Source organism: Melospiza melodia, chromosome 18 (genome assembly GCF_035770615.1).
Source record: "Melospiza melodia melodia isolate bMelMel2 chromosome 18, bMelMel2.pri, whole genome shotgun sequence".
NCBI classification, from domain to species: domain Eukaryota; kingdom Metazoa; phylum Chordata; class Aves; order Passeriformes; family Passerellidae; genus Melospiza; species Melospiza melodia.
The window spans coordinates 14840249-14857656 of NC_086211.1; the positions used below are offsets into that span (position 1 = coordinate 14840249).

The 17408-nt window shown below is 53.4% G+C and overlaps 1 protein-coding gene across 1 annotated transcript in view; it reads left to right on the forward strand.

The window, feature by feature from the left end:
• WDR90 (WD repeat domain 90) overlaps positions 1–17216 on the forward strand; it is a 39047-nt gene extending 21831 nt beyond the window's left edge. Inside the window, exons 22-42 of the mRNA XM_063171280.1 lie at positions 141–302; positions 579–707; positions 1218–1351; positions 1432–1469; positions 1868–1987; positions 2384–2563; positions 3951–4045; positions 4938–5040; positions 5656–5777; positions 6508–6667; positions 7874–8064; positions 8317–8485; positions 10154–10265; positions 11109–11280; positions 11869–11991; positions 12073–12259; positions 12688–12818; positions 14492–14635; positions 15706–15825; positions 16211–16295; positions 16959–17216. Coding sequence (XP_063027350.1) covers positions 141–302; positions 579–707; positions 1218–1351; positions 1432–1469; positions 1868–1987; positions 2384–2563; positions 3951–4045; positions 4938–5040; positions 5656–5777; positions 6508–6667; positions 7874–8064; positions 8317–8485; positions 10154–10265; positions 11109–11280; positions 11869–11991; positions 12073–12259; positions 12688–12818; positions 14492–14635; positions 15706–15825; positions 16211–16295; positions 16959–17116 — 2835 coding nt within the window. The 3' untranslated portion in view covers positions 17117–17216. The remainder of the gene's footprint in view (positions 1–140; positions 303–578; positions 708–1217; positions 1352–1431; positions 1470–1867; positions 1988–2383; positions 2564–3950; positions 4046–4937; positions 5041–5655; positions 5778–6507; positions 6668–7873; positions 8065–8316; positions 8486–10153; positions 10266–11108; positions 11281–11868; positions 11992–12072; positions 12260–12687; positions 12819–14491; positions 14636–15705; positions 15826–16210; positions 16296–16958) is intronic.
• The last annotated feature ends 192 nt before the right edge of the window (positions 17217–17408 follow it).

Here is a 17408-nt window from a genome sequence, read left to right on the forward strand (position 1 = left end):
TTGACCTGCTATCCTGGGCATTGTCTGGACCTGCAGCCCCTTGTTAAGTGGAAGGGAAGGGTCCAGGGGGCTCCATAGCTTAGTATTAGGAGCAATCCTGGGGCTCTTGCAGTGTTGTTCAGTGGCTCTTTGTTCCACAGCTGCTGAGGGTGGACATCAGCATCCTGGACCTGCACAGCACCATCCTGGACTCTGCAGTGAAGGTCTGCTTTGGTCCTGTGCCTCAGGGAGAGCTCCTGGTGTCCACTTCTTCCAATAAAATCCTTGTGCTTGATGCAAAAACTGGGCGGCTGGTGCGAGAGGTAGGACACTGAAATTCATCCCCCAGGTCTCCTGTGGGGGCTGGGCACTTCTTGTCTTTCTGGGAGGTTAAATGAGAGAAAAACTCTTCCTGGAGCTCACAGGCTTCAAAGAAGCACAAGTGAGAAGCCTGCAGCTGTCCCAGTGTGCTCGTGCTCAGGATGAGCCTGAGCTTGTCCTTGTTTTCCATGCTGTCACACTGCTTTTCTCTTGCTGAAGTGTAAATAAGGATATGAACCAGCTCAGCTAAGGCTGCTGGTGCCATTTCTTGTCCTCAGGTGTCCCCTGTGCACAAGCTGAGCTGTTCCTCATTGGCACTGAGCAAGGATGGCCAGTACCTGCTGACTGCTGGTGACAAGGTCATCAAGGTGTGGGACTACAGGATGCGCTTCACCATCAACTTCCAGGTACTGCCCACCCAGGGGGAAGGGGGTGGTGCTGCATTGTGAGTCCCCAGGGAAGAGAGCAGCAAATGGGCTCTCTATGACCTGGCCCAGTGTCCCCAGTCCCAGTTTGCCCAGCAGAGAAATGCAGCCCTGATCCCACACTGTGCCCAGCAGTGGGCACAGGCTGGGGCTGCCAGAGCACCCCAGTGAGAGCCTCTGCAATGGACAGAGGTAGGTATAGCTCTGTGTTAGGGACAGAGAGAGAAAATGGAGAGGAAAATGGTTCACCCAAAGCTTCAGAGATAGGATAAGACTTTGGACTCTTCAGCTTTTGCTTCCTTCCCTGAGTGAGTGTGTTGGAGGTCGGCCCCGGGTTGATCAGCCCACAGGTGTGAGAACTGTACGTGTGATAGATCCTCTTCTGGACCTTCTGCTGAGGCCTGTAGACCCTGGCTGGGCAGGACAGGGAGTGGAGAACCCCATCCTGACAGGACAGGTGGTGATGGGGATTCAAGGCCTGCTCTCTCCCAGGTGTTCATCGGGCACTCAGAGCCCGTGCACCAGGTGGCCTTCACCCCAGACCAAGAGCACGTCATCAGCATTGGGGATGCCATCTTCCTCTGGGATTTCCTGGCTCCACCTCCAGTCAAGTCATCCCCAGGCAGGTAATGGTGCTGGCAGTGCCTGTGTGTGTCCCCTGTCCCTGCCCCTTCCCTGTGTGACTCCAGTCTCCTCCCCTTCCCAGGGCTCGTTCCCCTGTGTCCACTCTGGTGCTGGGCTCAGGTGAGTTTGCCTCTTCCCATGAGTTGTGCTGGCAGCTTTCCCAGAGGGATCTGGGGGGATGTTCCTTCCCTGAGGGGGTCATGTAGTGGGGGGCAAACCAGCTAATTAGCCTTGAGGGACAATCTCAAATTAATTGGCAGCACCTCTCAGTCTGCCTAGGTGGGGATGTTCTGAGCAGAGCCACTCTGGGCTTTCTGGTAGATTTTCAGCTTTTGCCTTCTGTCTTTCTCTGCCTCCATCTCCTCTGTCTTGTTTCTCCCTTATTGCCCCTCTCTCTCTGTCCCTCTCTTTCTTAAAACACAGAGAAGTGGTTTCCATGGAAGCTGAGGTGTCACCATCCAGAAGGATGAGAGGAGCATGGGCTGAAGGAAGTGACACCAAGCCCTTTTCTTTCCCAGACAGAAGCTCTGAGAAGCCCAAGGATGGCTCTGAGACCCCTCGGCAGACAGTGCCTCTTCCACTGCTGTCCTCCCCACCATGTTTGGATATCAGCTCTGTCCACCCAGCAGGGTTTCAAAGTAAGAGGAACTCCTTGCAGGAAAGGGGAAAATTAACCTTGTTTTAGGAAAAACTTGCCTAGTTCAGCAGCATCCTTGGAGCCATCTCTGCCTGTGACCCCTTCTGGCAGACCAGTCTGCAATTCCTTCCCCTCAGCTCGGCTTTACTGGGGTTCAGCCCCCCTTTATCCTCTGCTCTCCTCCACACACTGAGGTGCTGGCACAGCCTCTCTGACTGTGCTAAACACCTTGTTGGTCATTCCTGTAGGAATTGTCTGCTTTTCCCTCCACTCTAACAGCTGAGCTGTTCCACAGAGCAGGGGTCAGGCACACGTGAAGTGGTCCTGAAGGACATGGGTGGCTCCATCTTCCCAAGGACATGGGTGGCTCCATCTTCCCCCTGATTTCTCTCCCCAGGTATTTCCTCTGAGTCGGACAGGGAGGAGGAAGCAGAACTGCCAGGCAGCAGCAGGAAGGTGGCAAATGAGCACAGAGATGCCTCAGTCATTGTGGTGGAATCAGATGGGAATGAGGAGCCTGTTGTGAGGCCCAGAGTGAGGCAGGAGAGCTCGAGGTCTCCTGAAAAAGCAGCAAATGGTAAATCCAGGGGTATTGCAGGTTTGTACAGAGCTGCAGGCCTGCATGGCAGCTTGGTCTATCCCCCAAAACCAAAGAAAGAACATGATTATTATTATTATTATTATTATTATGGAGCAGAGAGACCCAGCCACGTGCCCTGAGCTGTGAGGTGAAAGGCTGCAATGTGTTCCTAAGGAGTTTTCCCTTGGTCATGACCTTCCAAGGGCACTCAGTATTGAGGGGGACTCACATTGATCCCTAAATCTGCTCGTTTTTCTGGCTCTTTCCCTGCTGCTGCTTCTGGGCACACCAGAAGCCTGCCTTCAGCCTGGAGCCAGTATCATCTCTGAGTGGCACGTCCCATTAAATCCAGCTGCAATTAAAGCTCCCAATGGCTCTATTAATAGCTGCACAGCCTGGGAGCTGCAGTGGTGTGTGGCAGCCTGCCAGGAGCAGGCAGCTGCCAGTGCTCAGCCCCTGCAGGACTTGTTGGAAAGCCTCAGGATAAAACTGCCCCCAGTGCTGGAGCTGTGGGGCTCGTGGTTTCACAGGGATCCCACAGCACAAGGTGTGGCTGTCCTTAGGCTGCTTGCAGTGTGGTGTGGGAAATTTAGGATTTTTGGATAACTAATTAATATGATTAAGTAGAAGCTGTGTATTGTTTACATTAAGTACTTATTTATATATTCTAACTCTACTGATTACATATTTTTTATTGGTGTTTTTGTTTGTCTATGTGTTTTGTATGTACTTTTAAGAATATGTGATTGGTTATAGTTTAGGTGGTTTACAGTTCTTTGTGGTCTTGGAATTCAGTTTTTTAGTTACTTCTTTCTTATTTTGATACAGTTTATATCTTAGTAACTTTGAATTTTAGAGAACTTTGAGAAAATTATGGTAAGAACAGTTACAAGTGAAATGACTGGTGCACACTGTAGTCTAAGTTGTTCAGATACATTGCTACAAGTGGGAAAGGAACTGAGAACTCCAGGGAATGGCTGGAGCTGAGTCAGGGATGGTCAGGCTGGATATCAGGAATAGGTTCTTTCCCCAGAGGGCATTGATTGAACAGGCTCCCCAGGGAATGGGCATGGCTGCCAGAGCTCCAGGAACGCTGGGATGATGCTCTGAGGTGCAGGGTGGGATTGTTGGGGTGTCTGTGCAGGGCCAGGGGTTGAATCCTTGTGGGTCCCTTCCCCCTTGGCATATGTATATGTGTCACACATATGTAAATGTGTATGCGTTATGTATGTGTCACACACGTGACACTGCAGTTTGCTTTTTGCCTCGTGTGTGTTCACACATGCACAGCACCTGAATATAAGCAAGCCACAGCCTGGCTGCTGCTCCCAAACCCTTCCCAGGAGCAGCATCCCATAGGTACCATTTTCTCCTTTTGTGGCAGAGCCCAGGAAGGGAACCAGAGCTCCCAAATGTTGCATCCGCCCAGATTCCTACCGGCATTTCACCCCTCGCTTCAAGGCATCAGTGCTCCCCCAGGTGAGAGTTTTGCTGGTTACCTGGTGGAGAACAGGCATTTTGGGGCTGGGGTAGGTGGATTTTCCAAATTGTTTCCATTTTGTTCTCTTTTGTTGGAAAGCAATTTGGGAGCTATGCCTCTAGGCTGATGTTCAGCACAGAAATCCTAATGTTAATTCCCTGTTCTCTTCTACATGTAACTCTGCCCAGACTAGTAAAAAGTGAGTTGTGCTCAACTCTTTTTGTGTTGCCCAAATCTGCATACATTTTTATTCAAAAGGAGTGGAAATGGCATGTGCTATTGAGAGTGAAAGACGAGTGAGCAATGGAGTGATTCATTGTGCTCCCATATTTGTGAGCAGCTGCATTGGCAGAGCAGGCTGGGGAAGGCAAATCCATGGAGCGTAGTGAGGAGAGACACAGCACAGCTCCTGCTCTGTTAACAAACACAGCAGGGATAAAACAGAAACTTAACTCAGCCCTTCCCTAAGCTCTGCTGCTAGTGCTGGGAGAACAGCTACATCCAGATTTCATCCCCACTCCTCTCCTCTGTCCCTCCACCTGGCAGCATTTTTCTCCCAGTTCTCTTCCTGTTGAAATATCTGCATCCCAAGTCAGCCAAACCCATGGAACTCTTTCCCAGCAGGATTAGCAGCTGCTCCTTGGCTGGACATTTGCTGCCAGCCTGTTTTGTGCCCTATCTAAAAGCATCTGTGCCTGCCTGTGCTGGGGCAGTGCCTCTTTTGTTATAGAATGTTATTTGTCTCTTCCGTTACGGAATTGTGTGAGTGTTGGCATGGATCTGTGTGGGATGTGTTTGAGGACACTCACTTTTTCCTGTGTGGGTGTTGATGCATCTGACCAGACCATTCTTCCAGAGATTATTTTAAGCCAGTGTCTGTTTTTCTTGCAGAGTTTCGTGTCTCCTCCAGCGGGCAGTGAGGTGCTGAAGCTGAAAGCAGTGATCGGCTACAATGGGAATGGCAGAGGGAATATGGTGTGGAACCCAGATACAGGTACACTGGGAATGCTCTGCAGGGCTGGGATGTGTTGCCAGAGCAGCTGTGGCTGCCTCAGGATCCCTGAAGTGCCCAGTGCCAGGTTGGACAGGACTTGGAGCAGCCTGGGATGGTGGAAGGTGTCCCTGCCCGTGGCAGGAGGTGGAAGGAGATGAGTTTAAGCTCCCTTCCAACCCAACCCGTGTGTGATTCTGTTCTGTGATTCTGGGGGTGTGTACTGAGTGAGGTTATGATCTGACTGTTAGATGGGGATCTTTGCTTGAACACAGAGGTTCTTTGTGCTGGTAAAATCCAGTAGCTCCTTGCTGTTGGCAAGCTTTAGTTGGTGGGACAGACTCAGACTCCAGCTGTTGAGTGGACAGAGCAGGAGGGGAGCTCCCAAAGCCCATCCTGCCTCCTTTCTCTAGCTGGAATGGTGGCCAGCAGCTCTGCTTCACTCAGGTTAGGGAAAGTGAGATTTCACCCCGCTCCCAACCTGCTGCTGCTGAGCTGCATCAAAGGCTCAGCTTTTACGTATTAATGAATCATAGCATTTTCCACGTGGGCTGTGGTGGGGGCTGGATGTGCAGCCTTTCCATGAAAACATCCCCTCTCCTCCCCCTCCTCTGCCAGGCTTCTTCGCCTACTCCTGTGGCTGCGTCATCGTGGTTGAAGACCTGCACTCGGGCTCGCAGAGCCACTGGCTGGGCCACGCCGAGGAGATCTCCACCCTCACCCTCAGCCACCACGCCCAGGTGGGAGGGGCTGCTCTGCCCCAGGACAGGGCTTGTCCCTGTCGCTTTGCGGTCCCACAGCCTAAAATCCGTTTTGTTGTTCCTCCTTCTGCCTGGAGGCTATGGAGATTGTTTTGGAGTCAGCTGTCTGTTGTGCTGGAGAATGTCCAGAGAAAGGAACAGAGCTGGGGAAGGGGCTGGAGCACGAGGCTGATGTGGAGAAAAGGAGGTTCAGGGGGCACCTTGTGGCTCTCCACAACTCCTGACAGCAGGGGACAGCTGGCAGGGGTCAGGCTGTGCTCTCTGAACAGGGACAGGATGAGAGGGAACGACCTCAAGCTGTGCCTGGGGAGGTTCAGGCTGGACATCAGGAAGAATTTCTCCATGGAGAGGGTGGTCAGGCATTGGAAGGGGCTGCTCAGGAGTGGTGAAGTCCCCATCCCTGGAGGTGTCCAAGGAGGAGCTGGATGTGGCACTCCATGCCCTGGGCTGGGTGACAACATGGGGATCAGTCACAGGTTGGACTTGGTGATCTTGGAGATCTTTCCCAGCCTCAGTGATTCTGTAAAGGCTGTTCTCTTCCTGTGGGTGATGCTGCCTTTCCCTCCTGCCATCACTGAATGGTTGTTTCTCACTGAATTCTCCATTTGCCAGCCACATCCCTTTAATGTGAGAGAACTGAAAAAACCGTTAAGGCTAACGAGCATTCTCTAATTACACATTCTCTAATTACTTACACATTGTCTCTTAGGTTCTTGCCTCTGCCTCAGGGCAGAAGGATGGAGACTCCCACTGTCAGATCTGCATCTGGAGCACCCAGGATGGGGCCTGCACAGCAGAGCTGTTCCACCACGAGACACAAGTGCAAGCCATGGCGTTCTCCTGGGATGACAGATTCCTTGTCACCATAGGTGAGCACTCCTTTCACAGCAGCTGTGGGTGCAAAAAGACACCCCAGAGCAGACAGCTCATGGCAGGAGGGTGCTGTGAGCACCAAACTCCTGCCAGATGTGCAGCAGGCTCGTGGGTAGGAAGCTGTGCTGTGGTATCCTTGGGACAGCAGGGAATGCAGCAGTTAGAGCTTTCTTCTCCTGACTCACTGGTGCTTCTTAGACCCCCTGCAAATGGTTTGTGGGTACTATTTATAGTGTGCAGAGGGAAAAACCTTCTTCTGGACTTGTTATTGCTGCCTAGATGGACTTGGACAGAAGTAGCCAGGCTCCCAACTGTGAGCCTCCTGCCAGGCAGCCATGCCAGCACAGGATGGATGCTCAAGCTGTCTGTTTTGTTCAGGCAGGGGACATTTAAAGGACAACATGCAATTAGGAAGCTCTTGTTTTGCATGAGAGGGGACCTGTGGAGCAGGCAATACACTCCCTCCAGGCTGGTGAGGCTGCCTTTGGAGAGAAAAGCAGGCTTTGCTGGAGAGAAAGGGAGTTTTGTGCTCTTCAGGGAGCAGTGTGGGAGAGGAGCTCTCCTCCTCCAGCTCTGGTCTGGGCTGCAGGGGAGGGAAAAGCTCCACAGAGCTTGTGGAGCCTGGGAAAGGCAACAGGAGAGCACTGTCCTCCTGAGCTCTCTGGAAGCTTAGGAGCTTTGCCATCACTGAGGTCAGTGCCTTCTGCTCCCACCCAGCTGTGGTGGCCCCCATGGAAGTCAGCTCCCACCTCAGCTGGGACCTTGGCAAAGGTGACATCCCGTTCTTTGTCAAGACAGGGTTAGCCCTGAGTGCCCAGGTCACTGGAGAGTTTGTGTGGGGCATTCCCAAGGTGTGCAGAGACTCCCAAGGATGGGGAAACTGCTCTGACATTGCTCTGCCTGCCCAATCCCAGCCCTGGCTGCTCCAGGTGACTCCACTGCCAGGACAGCCTTGCCACAATCTCCAGGGTGAAGTGCTGGGCCAGTTCTGCCTGTCCTTAACTTGGGCAAGCATCTGTCGTGTTGTGCAGCTTGTGCTGAGCACAGGAGGAGCTGTGTCCATGCCTGGAATGGTGTTGGGAACAGCTGTCTGCCAACAGCTGGATGAGGGGTGGCACAGCTGATGTGTGTGTGCTGTGTGGATGCTTGTGAGCATCCTGAGGCAGCAGAGTTCTTCCTGCTCTGTTTCCCTTTCTCCTTAGGGGACTACAGTGACCAGACCATGGCTCTGTGGAGCACCCACACCTATGAGCTCGTGCTGTCCACTTGTATCTCAGAGCCTCTCCACGATGTGGCTTTTAGCCCTTTCTCTCACCAAGACCTTGCCTGTGTGGGGAGGGGAGCTGTGACATTCTGGGTGTTGGAGCAGCAGGAAGCTGCTGTCAGACTCAAGGTAAACCTCCCTTTTACCTTTTAAGGTTTATTTTCAGCATCTCTGACTTATTTTCCAAGCTCCTGGTGAGGGCTCTGTGAGAGCTAATGATTTCTCTCAGTGAGGTGATATTGACTGTGCACAAACAGCTTTTGGTTGTATTGAGGAATTAACTGCAGGAATTGAGGGGAGGAGGGTGTTTTTTCTCCTGATTCATCTAAGCTCTTTCTAAGTTCATTGCCATTGACATTGCTGGTTTTTATGCTCTGGCAGGTTCATCGTGCCCCTGCCCCGGACGTGCTGGGGCTGGTGGAGCTGACATCTCTCTGCTATGGTGCTGAGGCTCTCCTTTACACTGGGACCAACTCAGGCCAGATCTGTGTGTGGGACACAGAGACCAATTCCTGCTTCATGACGTGGGAGGCTGATGAGGGCGAGATCGGTGGGTGCAGTGCCAGGGCTGCAAGGGGAACGTGCTGGGAAAGGAGCCCTGAGCTCACACACTTCCCATTTCAGCTGTGCTTGGGAACCAGTTTGCTGTGTTGGATGCAAGATGGGTGGGGTGGCAATGGATCTGTGACCTGGGTCTCCTGGGGGCTTTATAGAATCATTAATGTTGGAAAAGTTCTCTAAGATCATCAGGTCCAACCCCTGACCCAGCACTGCCAGGTCCATAAAGCCCTGAGCACCACATCCACAATCTGTTTGAGTCTTGCAGGGATGGTGGCTCCACCACTGCTCTGGGCAGCCTGTGCCAAAGCACCCACAGCCCTCTAGTCTGTAAAACAGTGCTGGGCTGTAGAACTTTCCCACTTTGCTGCCTGAGTGGCTGTCAGGAGCACCCAGGGATGATGGCAGGGTATCATTGTCACCACCTGTAATAAAGGGATGAGACCATTGTTGGGCTTAAAATGATTTACAGCTCAGACAAACATCAGTCTCAGAGGCCATGAGATTTTAGAGGAGCAGGCAGTCAGCCATAGCACAAAGTAGTCACAAGTTCTTTGTTACAAGACGATATAGAACTTTCTAACCCAATGGACAGTTGCCACAGGGTTTATTTTGCTTTTCTAACCTATCACCTTTACTTACTTCTACTGCACTGCAGATATTTTATCCAATAGGCTTCTGTCTCACATGCACACTGATGCTTCTGTTGTAACTGCAGAACTCTTAGCTTATTCTGTACAACCTCACCCCTACAGTATAAACCCTTCACCATCTTTCCCATACAGTTTCTTACTCGCTTAAGGCATATTCTTACTTACAACTATAGAAACATAAGTTTCTGAATTTTCTGCTTAATGTCTGTGTATTGTATTTTTACATCAATGCAAGCTTCTCCCGAGGCTGCAAATCAAACCCTTCTGTGTCTGTGGAAGTTTCAGTTTTTTCCAATTCCCACATGTCTTGGTTTGAACGGACAGGTGTCTGTTAAGGAAGGCAAGAGCCTTCCTTGAAATGGAAAATGGAAACCCCTCCCTCTGAATTATTATAACTTTTTAATTAAGAGGCTCCCAGGCAAAGATATGGGAATAGGAATAACAGTTTTTTGCTAGGAAAAATTTAAAAATACAAATGCCATAGTACAAAAAACCCAGAAAACAAAAAACTGCCAGAGTCAGAATAGGAGCTGACACTCTGTTGGTCAGGGTGCTGGTAGCAGTCTCATTCCATGGCCCTCCTGCAGTGCCAGCTGTGGCTCTGCTGCAGCAGGGATCCTGCACAAGGGGGGAGTTTTCCTCTGCAGCTCCAGGGCTGCTGCAGATGGGCCTGGGCTCCCTCTGGCCATGCAGGGCAGCAGAAAGCTGCTCCTCTGGCAGTGCAGGGGGCAAAGGCTGCTGTGCTGTGCCAGGCCCAGATTGGATCCAGGGAGGAATGCTTGGCTCCATCTCCCCATGGGATGCTGGAATTGGATCAGCCCTGCAGGGACACTCAGTGGCCATGGACAGCAGAGAGGGTTGGTTGTGGAAGAGATAAAACTGCCCCATGAACAGAGGATACCTGCCCCATGTCTGACAGCTGTCAGACAGCATACACACACACACCTTACCCCCAGCACACCCAGCAGGGACCCTGCACACTGACAGGTGCCCTTGCTCCTCCCCAGGGGTGCTGCTGTGCCGGCACCAGCGCCTGCTCAGCGGCAGCAACACCAAGCGCATCCGCCTGTGGTCCGTGGGCAGCGTGCAGGAGCTGAGGCTGAAAGGGCCCAATGCCAGGTAGGAGCTCATGGTCTCTCAGCTGGCAGCCCCCAGGACCTGTCTGAGAGGTGGCTTTTTGCAGACAGACACCACGTGCAACCACGCTGCTCCTGCTGCTCTTCATCCTTAGCTTTTTCTCTGCGTCCTGTGACTGCTGGTTCTTTCTGTCTGGATCTTTTGACTGAATTTTTGCCACAGGTAGCTGAACCCTCTTAATAGTGGAAGTGGGTGTTTATCGTGCCTGAAGTTTGTGTCTGTGGTTTGTAGGAATTCCTTTAGGAGAAGTAGGGAAAATACATTGCCTTTGTTTCTTCTCTCATGCTATTGCATGCCCTATTCTTTTCTTTCCTGTAAAAAGATGGTTTAAGTACAAATCACAGAAATTGAATGGTTTGGGTGGGGAGGAACCTTCAAGACCATCCCATTCCAACCCTTCCTGCCATGGGCAGGGACACTTTTCACTATCCCAGGTTGCTCCAAGCCATGTCCAGCCTGGCCCTGGACACTGCCAGGGATCCATGGGCAGCCACAGCTGCTCTGGGCACCCTGTGCAGGGCCTGCCCACCCTCACAAAAAATATTCCTTCCCTATATCCCATCCAACCCTGCCCCCTGGCAGTGGGAAACCCCTCTCCCTTGTCCTGTCACTCCAGGCTCCTGTCCAAAGTCCTTCTCCAGCTCTCCTGGAGCACTGGAAGGGGCTCTGAGGGCTCCCAGGATGAACAACCCCAGCTCTCCCCGTGACTGTTCCATGGACACAAGCCCCTCATTGAACTGGCTCATTAGGAAGTTGGTTTTAAAGCAGGCAGAGTGGCTGTTCCAACATCTGAGGCAGTCCTTCTCCCACCCTGCCTTCCTGCAGGTCTGGCTCAGTGCTGCTGGAGCACGAGATCACCCTGGATGGGACCATTGTGAGTGCAGCCTTTGATGACTCCCTGGAGATGGGGATCGTGGGCACCACGGCAGGGACCCTGTGGTACATCAACTGGCTGGAGAGCACCAGCATCCGACTCATCAGTGGCCACAAGAGCAAGGTCAGGGGGCTGAGCCTGCTTTGAGTTTTGCTGTTGCTTCAGGGTCTCTTTCTGTTACAGAAAAAAGGGGTTCAAATGGTGGGAGAGAAGGTATTTTATGACAGCTTGCAGTGCACCTTGCCTGGACTACCTTTGGGGTTGGTTTACTCTTTGCCATGATTGATAAGATTGGAAAAGACCTTTAAGATCATCAAGTTCAAGCACCAACCCAGCACCACGACATTAAACTATGTCCTCACATGCCACACCTACACATTTTTTGAACACTGTTGGGTATGGTGAATATTTTTGAATACTCTAGGATATGGTGACTCCACCATTGCCCTAGGCAGCCTGTGCCAGTGCTTTTACAACCATTTCTGTGAAGAAATTCTTCCTAATATTCAGTCTAAATCTTCCCTGGTGCAAGTTGGGGACATTCCCTCTTGTCCTGTTAGCCCAAAAGCAAAGCTCTGCACCATCTTTTTTGTTCCCTCTCATCTGGCGGGTCCCATGAGCACAATCCTGTGGATGAAGGGGCAGGGCAGCTGATGTGCTCTGGGCTGTGACACCCTTGGAGCCCTGCTGTGTGCCTTTTCCCTGGAGCAGGTGACTGAGGTGTGCTTCAGTCCTGACGAGAGTCACTGTGCCACGTGCGGCGAGGACGGCAGCGTGAGGATCTGGGCTCTGGGCAGCACCGAGCTGGTGGTGCAGTTCCAGGTGCTCAACCAGGTAAGGGATCACATCAGTCCCTTCCTCTTGGCACAGGGAAGTGTCCCCTGTGTCAGCAGGTCTGTGCCAATTTCCTTGCAGAGCTGCCAGTGCCTGGCCTGGAAGCCTCGTCCCGTTGGGGTGTGGCCTCGTCCCGGCGAGAGCCAGCACGTGGTGGCAGGGTACAGTGATGGCACTGTCCGTGTGTTCAGCGTCTCCAGGACAGAGATGGAGCTGAAAATGCACCCCCACGCTGCTGCTCTGACAGCAGTCACCTACTCCACTGATGGTGAGGCTGCCTGAGGGGACACTGGGGACATGGGACCTCAGGGAATGTGGCTTGGTGCTGCTCTGTGTCCTGGCCCCCTTCCCAAAACCCCAGGGCCAGGGAGAGCCACAGAACTTGTCCCAGTGAGCTCTGGTGACTCTGCCAGCTGGGCATGTGCTGGGTGGGGCACAGGAGGTGCATTGGCTCTGGGATAACCAAGGGGTTTGGGTACAACAAACACCTTTGTTTTATGATCTGCTGTGGCTCTTCTTCAGTATTGAGGTGTAGTGGGTGTCTCTGAGACATCTCATCACACCCAGCCCTTGACTGGGATGTTCCCAGCCTTTCACAGTGTTTCAGGACACTGATATCCCAGAGCTTTGGACCTTTCTCCTCTTTTTTTACCTCCTACAAGAAGTGTCCCATTCTTTCCTCTCCTCTGGCACCAGGGGAAATGATCCTATCTGGGGGCAAGGATGGGATAGTGGCTGTCAGCAGCCCTCGCACTGGAATGACCATCCATGTCCTGGCTGACCACAAAGGCTCCCCCATCACTGTTCTCCAGTGCACCAGGAAGCAGGTGAGACCTCAGGAGTGACCCCAGTCCCCATCTGTCACTGCACAGCTCTGGTCAGCAAGTTTGCTTTGGTGTCCCTTGCTTTTCCTCTTTGGAAGTCTTCCTCCATCCCTTCCAGAAAGTTCTGATCAGCTTTTCCAGGGATATATTCAGTGGAATAAATCTCCATGTATTGCAGGTGCAGCCTGAGTTGAGGCTGTGCCTGCAGGGGGACCTTTGGTGGCAGTTGTTGACACCCTGCACATGGGTGTGACATGAACCTGTGCCACAGGCTCTTGGAGAGCAGCATCCCTCAGGAGCAGCCCAGGCTGTCAGCCTGCAGACCCTGTGCCCCCCAAAAAGGGTTTTTGGTTCCTCTGAGCTGGGAAGTCTTGGCTGTGCAGCAGTGGGATGGTTTGATACTCCTTTATCCTTCTCTTCATGGAGCATTTTTTCCCTTTGCACAGCAGAAATGAGAATAGTTTTCTCTAAGCTCTCAGGCTTTAAGATCATATACACTGCAAGGCTGTGTTTCCTGGTAATCTGAGACTGAGGAAATCCTCCTTGATTTGAGGTGAAAGACGTTGTTAGGGGACACGTGGTCCTGGAAATAACTCCCCTAGGAGATGTGCAGATCCACAGGGTGTCCCAATGAAGAGAACTGAGTTGTTCAGACCAGAATTTGGGTTGGAAAGGGCCTTAAAAATCATCCATTTCCAGCCCCCTGCTATTGTAAATCAAAGGTAACTCTGACAAAGGGGAGACAATGATGCATCTGACTCCATTGATATCAGAAGGCTAATTAATTACTTTATTATACTATACTATATACATTTCATCTAAACTGAATCTGCCAAGCATTCACTCTGCACACACCTGCTCACACTGCACTGAATCTCATGACTGTCACCCAACATTCCCCACACACACACACTCTTGGCCCTGATAGGTCAAGGAAAGAAAATATCCTCACTTTGGATAAACAATCTCCATATTGCATTCTACTTTGGCACAAACACAGGCACAGCAAGTGATAAGAATTGTGTTTTCCCTTTCTCTGAGGTTCAGAGAATGTGAATCTCAGAAATCCTTGGGAAGAATTGTGCCTTGCTTTTCTCTGTGAAGGGAAATGTGGCAACACCCTGCCATGTGCAGGGACCCCTCTCACTAGACCAGGTTGCTCCAAGCCCTGTCCAGCCTGGCTTTGGACACTTCCAGGGATGGAGCAGCAACAAACAGAGATTAATCCTGGCTTTCATCCCCTAAACACAAGCCCCATGTTCCCATGAGTTCCTGTCCCACTCTTTACTGTCCCCCTCCTTCAAAGCCTCTGTGCCCCCAGAAGGACAGGGCTGTGTTTCTGCCCCCAGAACCATGAGAAGGAGGGGAGCTCACAAGGACAGGGCTGTGTTTCTGCTCTCAGTACCATGAGAAGGAAGGGAACTCAAAAGGACAGGGCTGTGTTTCTGCTCCCAGTACCATGAGAAGGAGAGGAGGAAGTAGGGGAGCTCACAAGGACAGGGCTGTGTTTCTGCTCCCAGAACCATGAGAAGGAGGGGAGCTCACAAGGACAGGGCTGTGTTTCTGCTCTCAGTACCATGAGAAGGAAGGGAACTCAAAAGGACAGGGCTGTGTTTCTGCTCCCAGTACCATGAGGAGGGGAGCTCACCAGGACAGGGCTGTGTTTCTGCCCCCAGTACCACGAGCTCGGGGTGGAAGGAGGGGAGCTGTGGCTGGCAGCCAGCTCCGACCGCCGCGTCAGCGTCTGGGGCTCCGACTGGCTCCAGGACAAGTGTGAGCTCCTCGACTGGCTCAGCTTCCCAGCCCCTGCTGGCCCTGAGGTGAGTGTGGCACCTGCCAGGCCCTGCCTGCTCCTGGTGTGAGGCTGGGCACCAGCAGAGATGGAGGAGGAAGGCTCTGAGAGTGACTGTGTGCTTAGGGAAGGCAGCTCTGTTAGTCCAGCTCACAGAGTGTTGCCAATGCACCTTCTTGGGTGTGGAAATAAAGTAGCAGGGCCAGACTGCTCTGCAGCACTGACTTTAGGCATGGGAGCCCTAAACTGCACCTGCAAAGAGCTGAGAGCCCTGTGGCAGCAAAGCAGAGCCCAGGCAGCAGTGAGCAGGAGGGAGAGCTAATTATGAGCTTGCTGCTAATTCTGACACTCCTGAGTGTGAGTGCTCTGAGCCAGGAGCGTGGTGATGGCTTCCCAGAGCCAAGTACTCAGCCCTGTGTGCCCCTGCTGCTTGGCAGAGGCCTCTGGCTCCAGCCCAGGGGCAGGGTTTGGGCAGCAGGACACCTGCTGGAAAAGCAGGAGGATCTGTGTTGGTTGGAGAGGATGGAGATGGGCCCTGGTGCAGGTGACATTGGCAGACAGAGGGGAGCTGGGTGGTTTTGGGGGGGAAAGAGGCAGTGCCTCAGACTGGGTCCATGCAGCACCTGGGCTCTGTCAGTAATTCTTCCATTTATTACCAAAAAGATGGATTTGCTCTGGAAAGAAGCTCACTACAGCTCTCCCTGCAGCATGAAGGTTTGATCTTGCATCCCCTGCTCAAGATCTGCCTCCTGGGCCCTGTTTTCTTGTGTTAAGCTGATCCACAACCAAATCCCAGCTTCAAGCCCATGCAGCAGTAATATGTCAGTGGGAATTCAACCTGTTGGAGCCTCATGGGACCTGCTCCTACAACACTAAATGATTTGCTTCAGGTTTCCATGGCAGGGTGTGGTTGTTCTTCCCTTGCTTTCCCTGAGCCAGAGATGGGAATGCAAGAGGGAGGAAGCAGCCTCCACCATACTCATGTCTCACTGCTCAAACCCTCACAGCCCTGGGGTCCCTCTGTGCTCTCCTGTTATCTCTCATTGATCCAAATAAGAGAACCCAGCCTGTTTTGTTGCCTTTGGTTTCCCTCTTCAGGGTCTGGACAGCCTGCCTCCCAGCCTGGCTGCGTTCTGCCCTTGGGAACATGGTGTCCTGGTCTACGTGGGCTTTGGGCTGCAGAAGGAAGCTTTGTTCTACAGCCTGAGGAAAAAACAGGTACCTGTCCCCTGCCACGGGCAGTGGGGACAGGGGAGGCTGCCCTGTGTGTTACCCTCAGTCCCAGGGGTGGGGTGGGCTCAGGCAGCTACTCAGGGAACAGATTTTCATTTTGGAAACTCCTGAGTGTGGCCCAGGTGAGCAGCAGAGCCCTGCCCCAGCCTCAGGCTGCATCCAGGCAGGCAGCCAGTCCCTGATCCCAGCGAGAGGAAGGTGGCTGCTTCCAGAACATCCAACACTCTCTCCATTGTCTCCTGGATGCCTGGGGCAGCTTTAGGAGCTGTGCACCCTCAGCCTCCCCATCACCCTCCGTAGGGCTGTGGCTGCACAGCTGTGGCTCTGCCCTCCCCTTTGAGCTGCCCGTGTTTCTCTTGCTGGCCTGCAGGTGCTCAGGAAGATCTCCCTGCCAGCCTTTGCCACATCCCTCAGCCTGTCCCCAGCTGCACCTTTCATGGCTCTTGGCTTTAGTGGTGAGTGCTGGGGGTGCCTGGGCCACTTCTTCTTCTGCCAGAGGGGAAACAAGTGTCCTCATTCATCCAAACAAGAGACATGTCCTCAAACCTGGGAGCTACAGTCCAGGGAGAGGAGAAACCTCCAGGAGGCTCCTGGCTCAGAAATGAGACGCATGAGGTCAATCCTCTTGGCCATGGGCAGCATCTGTCACTGCAATGACTTCCCAGGGTTCTGGACTGTCTCCATTTCTGCAGCCTGTGAGGCAGCAGGGACCTTCCCACAGCATGGGTGCAGGCAGGACCCTGCTCCTGGCAAGGGCACCTTCCTCCTGGAGCAGTTTGGGTCTGTCTGTCCTGTGTCACTCAGCTCAGCAGCAGGGAGGGAGCCTGGGGAGTGACTGGGAACGGTGCTTCTGGCTGGGAAAGGACAGGGACAGGGGCTGGGGGTGACTGGAAATAGGGCTTGTGGCTGGGAAAGGACCGGGAGAGAGGCTGAAGCTGAGGGGGAATGGTGCTTCTGGCCAGAACAAGACATGGAAAGGGGGTGGGAGGTGACCACAAATGGTGCTTCTGGAAGGGACTAGAGATGGAGAAGGTCTGTGAGTGACAGGGAATGGTCTGGAGGGCGATGGGGGCCAGTGGGAGGCTCCTGGCAGAGCCCTGAGCCGCTGCTCTCCCCAGACCGGCTGCTGCGGCTGCAGCCCTGCCCCGCCGGGACCCCGCAGGACTACGCCGGCCATGACGACACCGTGCACCTCTGCCGCTTCGCGCCCTCGGGCCGCCGCCTCCTCACGGCCTCGCACAGCGCCGTGCTCGTGTGGGAGCTGCCGGGCGCCTGAGCCGGGCTGGCCCCGCACCAGCGACGCTTCGCCAGCAGGGCAGGCCCCGGCTCCGGCCGCAGCCAGGCCCGAACCGCTCCCTCACGGCTGCAGCGGCTGGCCCGCCCGCGGCCCCGCCCGGGCCTGGAATGTGTGTCACGGCCCCGTTCGCCGTTTGTTGCCGTTGAACGTTTTGTTTTCGTTAATAAACCATCCAAAGACCAAGGCTGGAGGTCTGTGTATGCTGGCGCCGCCAGGGGGCGCCGCGCTGCCCGCGCCTCTCTGCGCCGCCGCTCGCTGCTGCGGCCGGAAG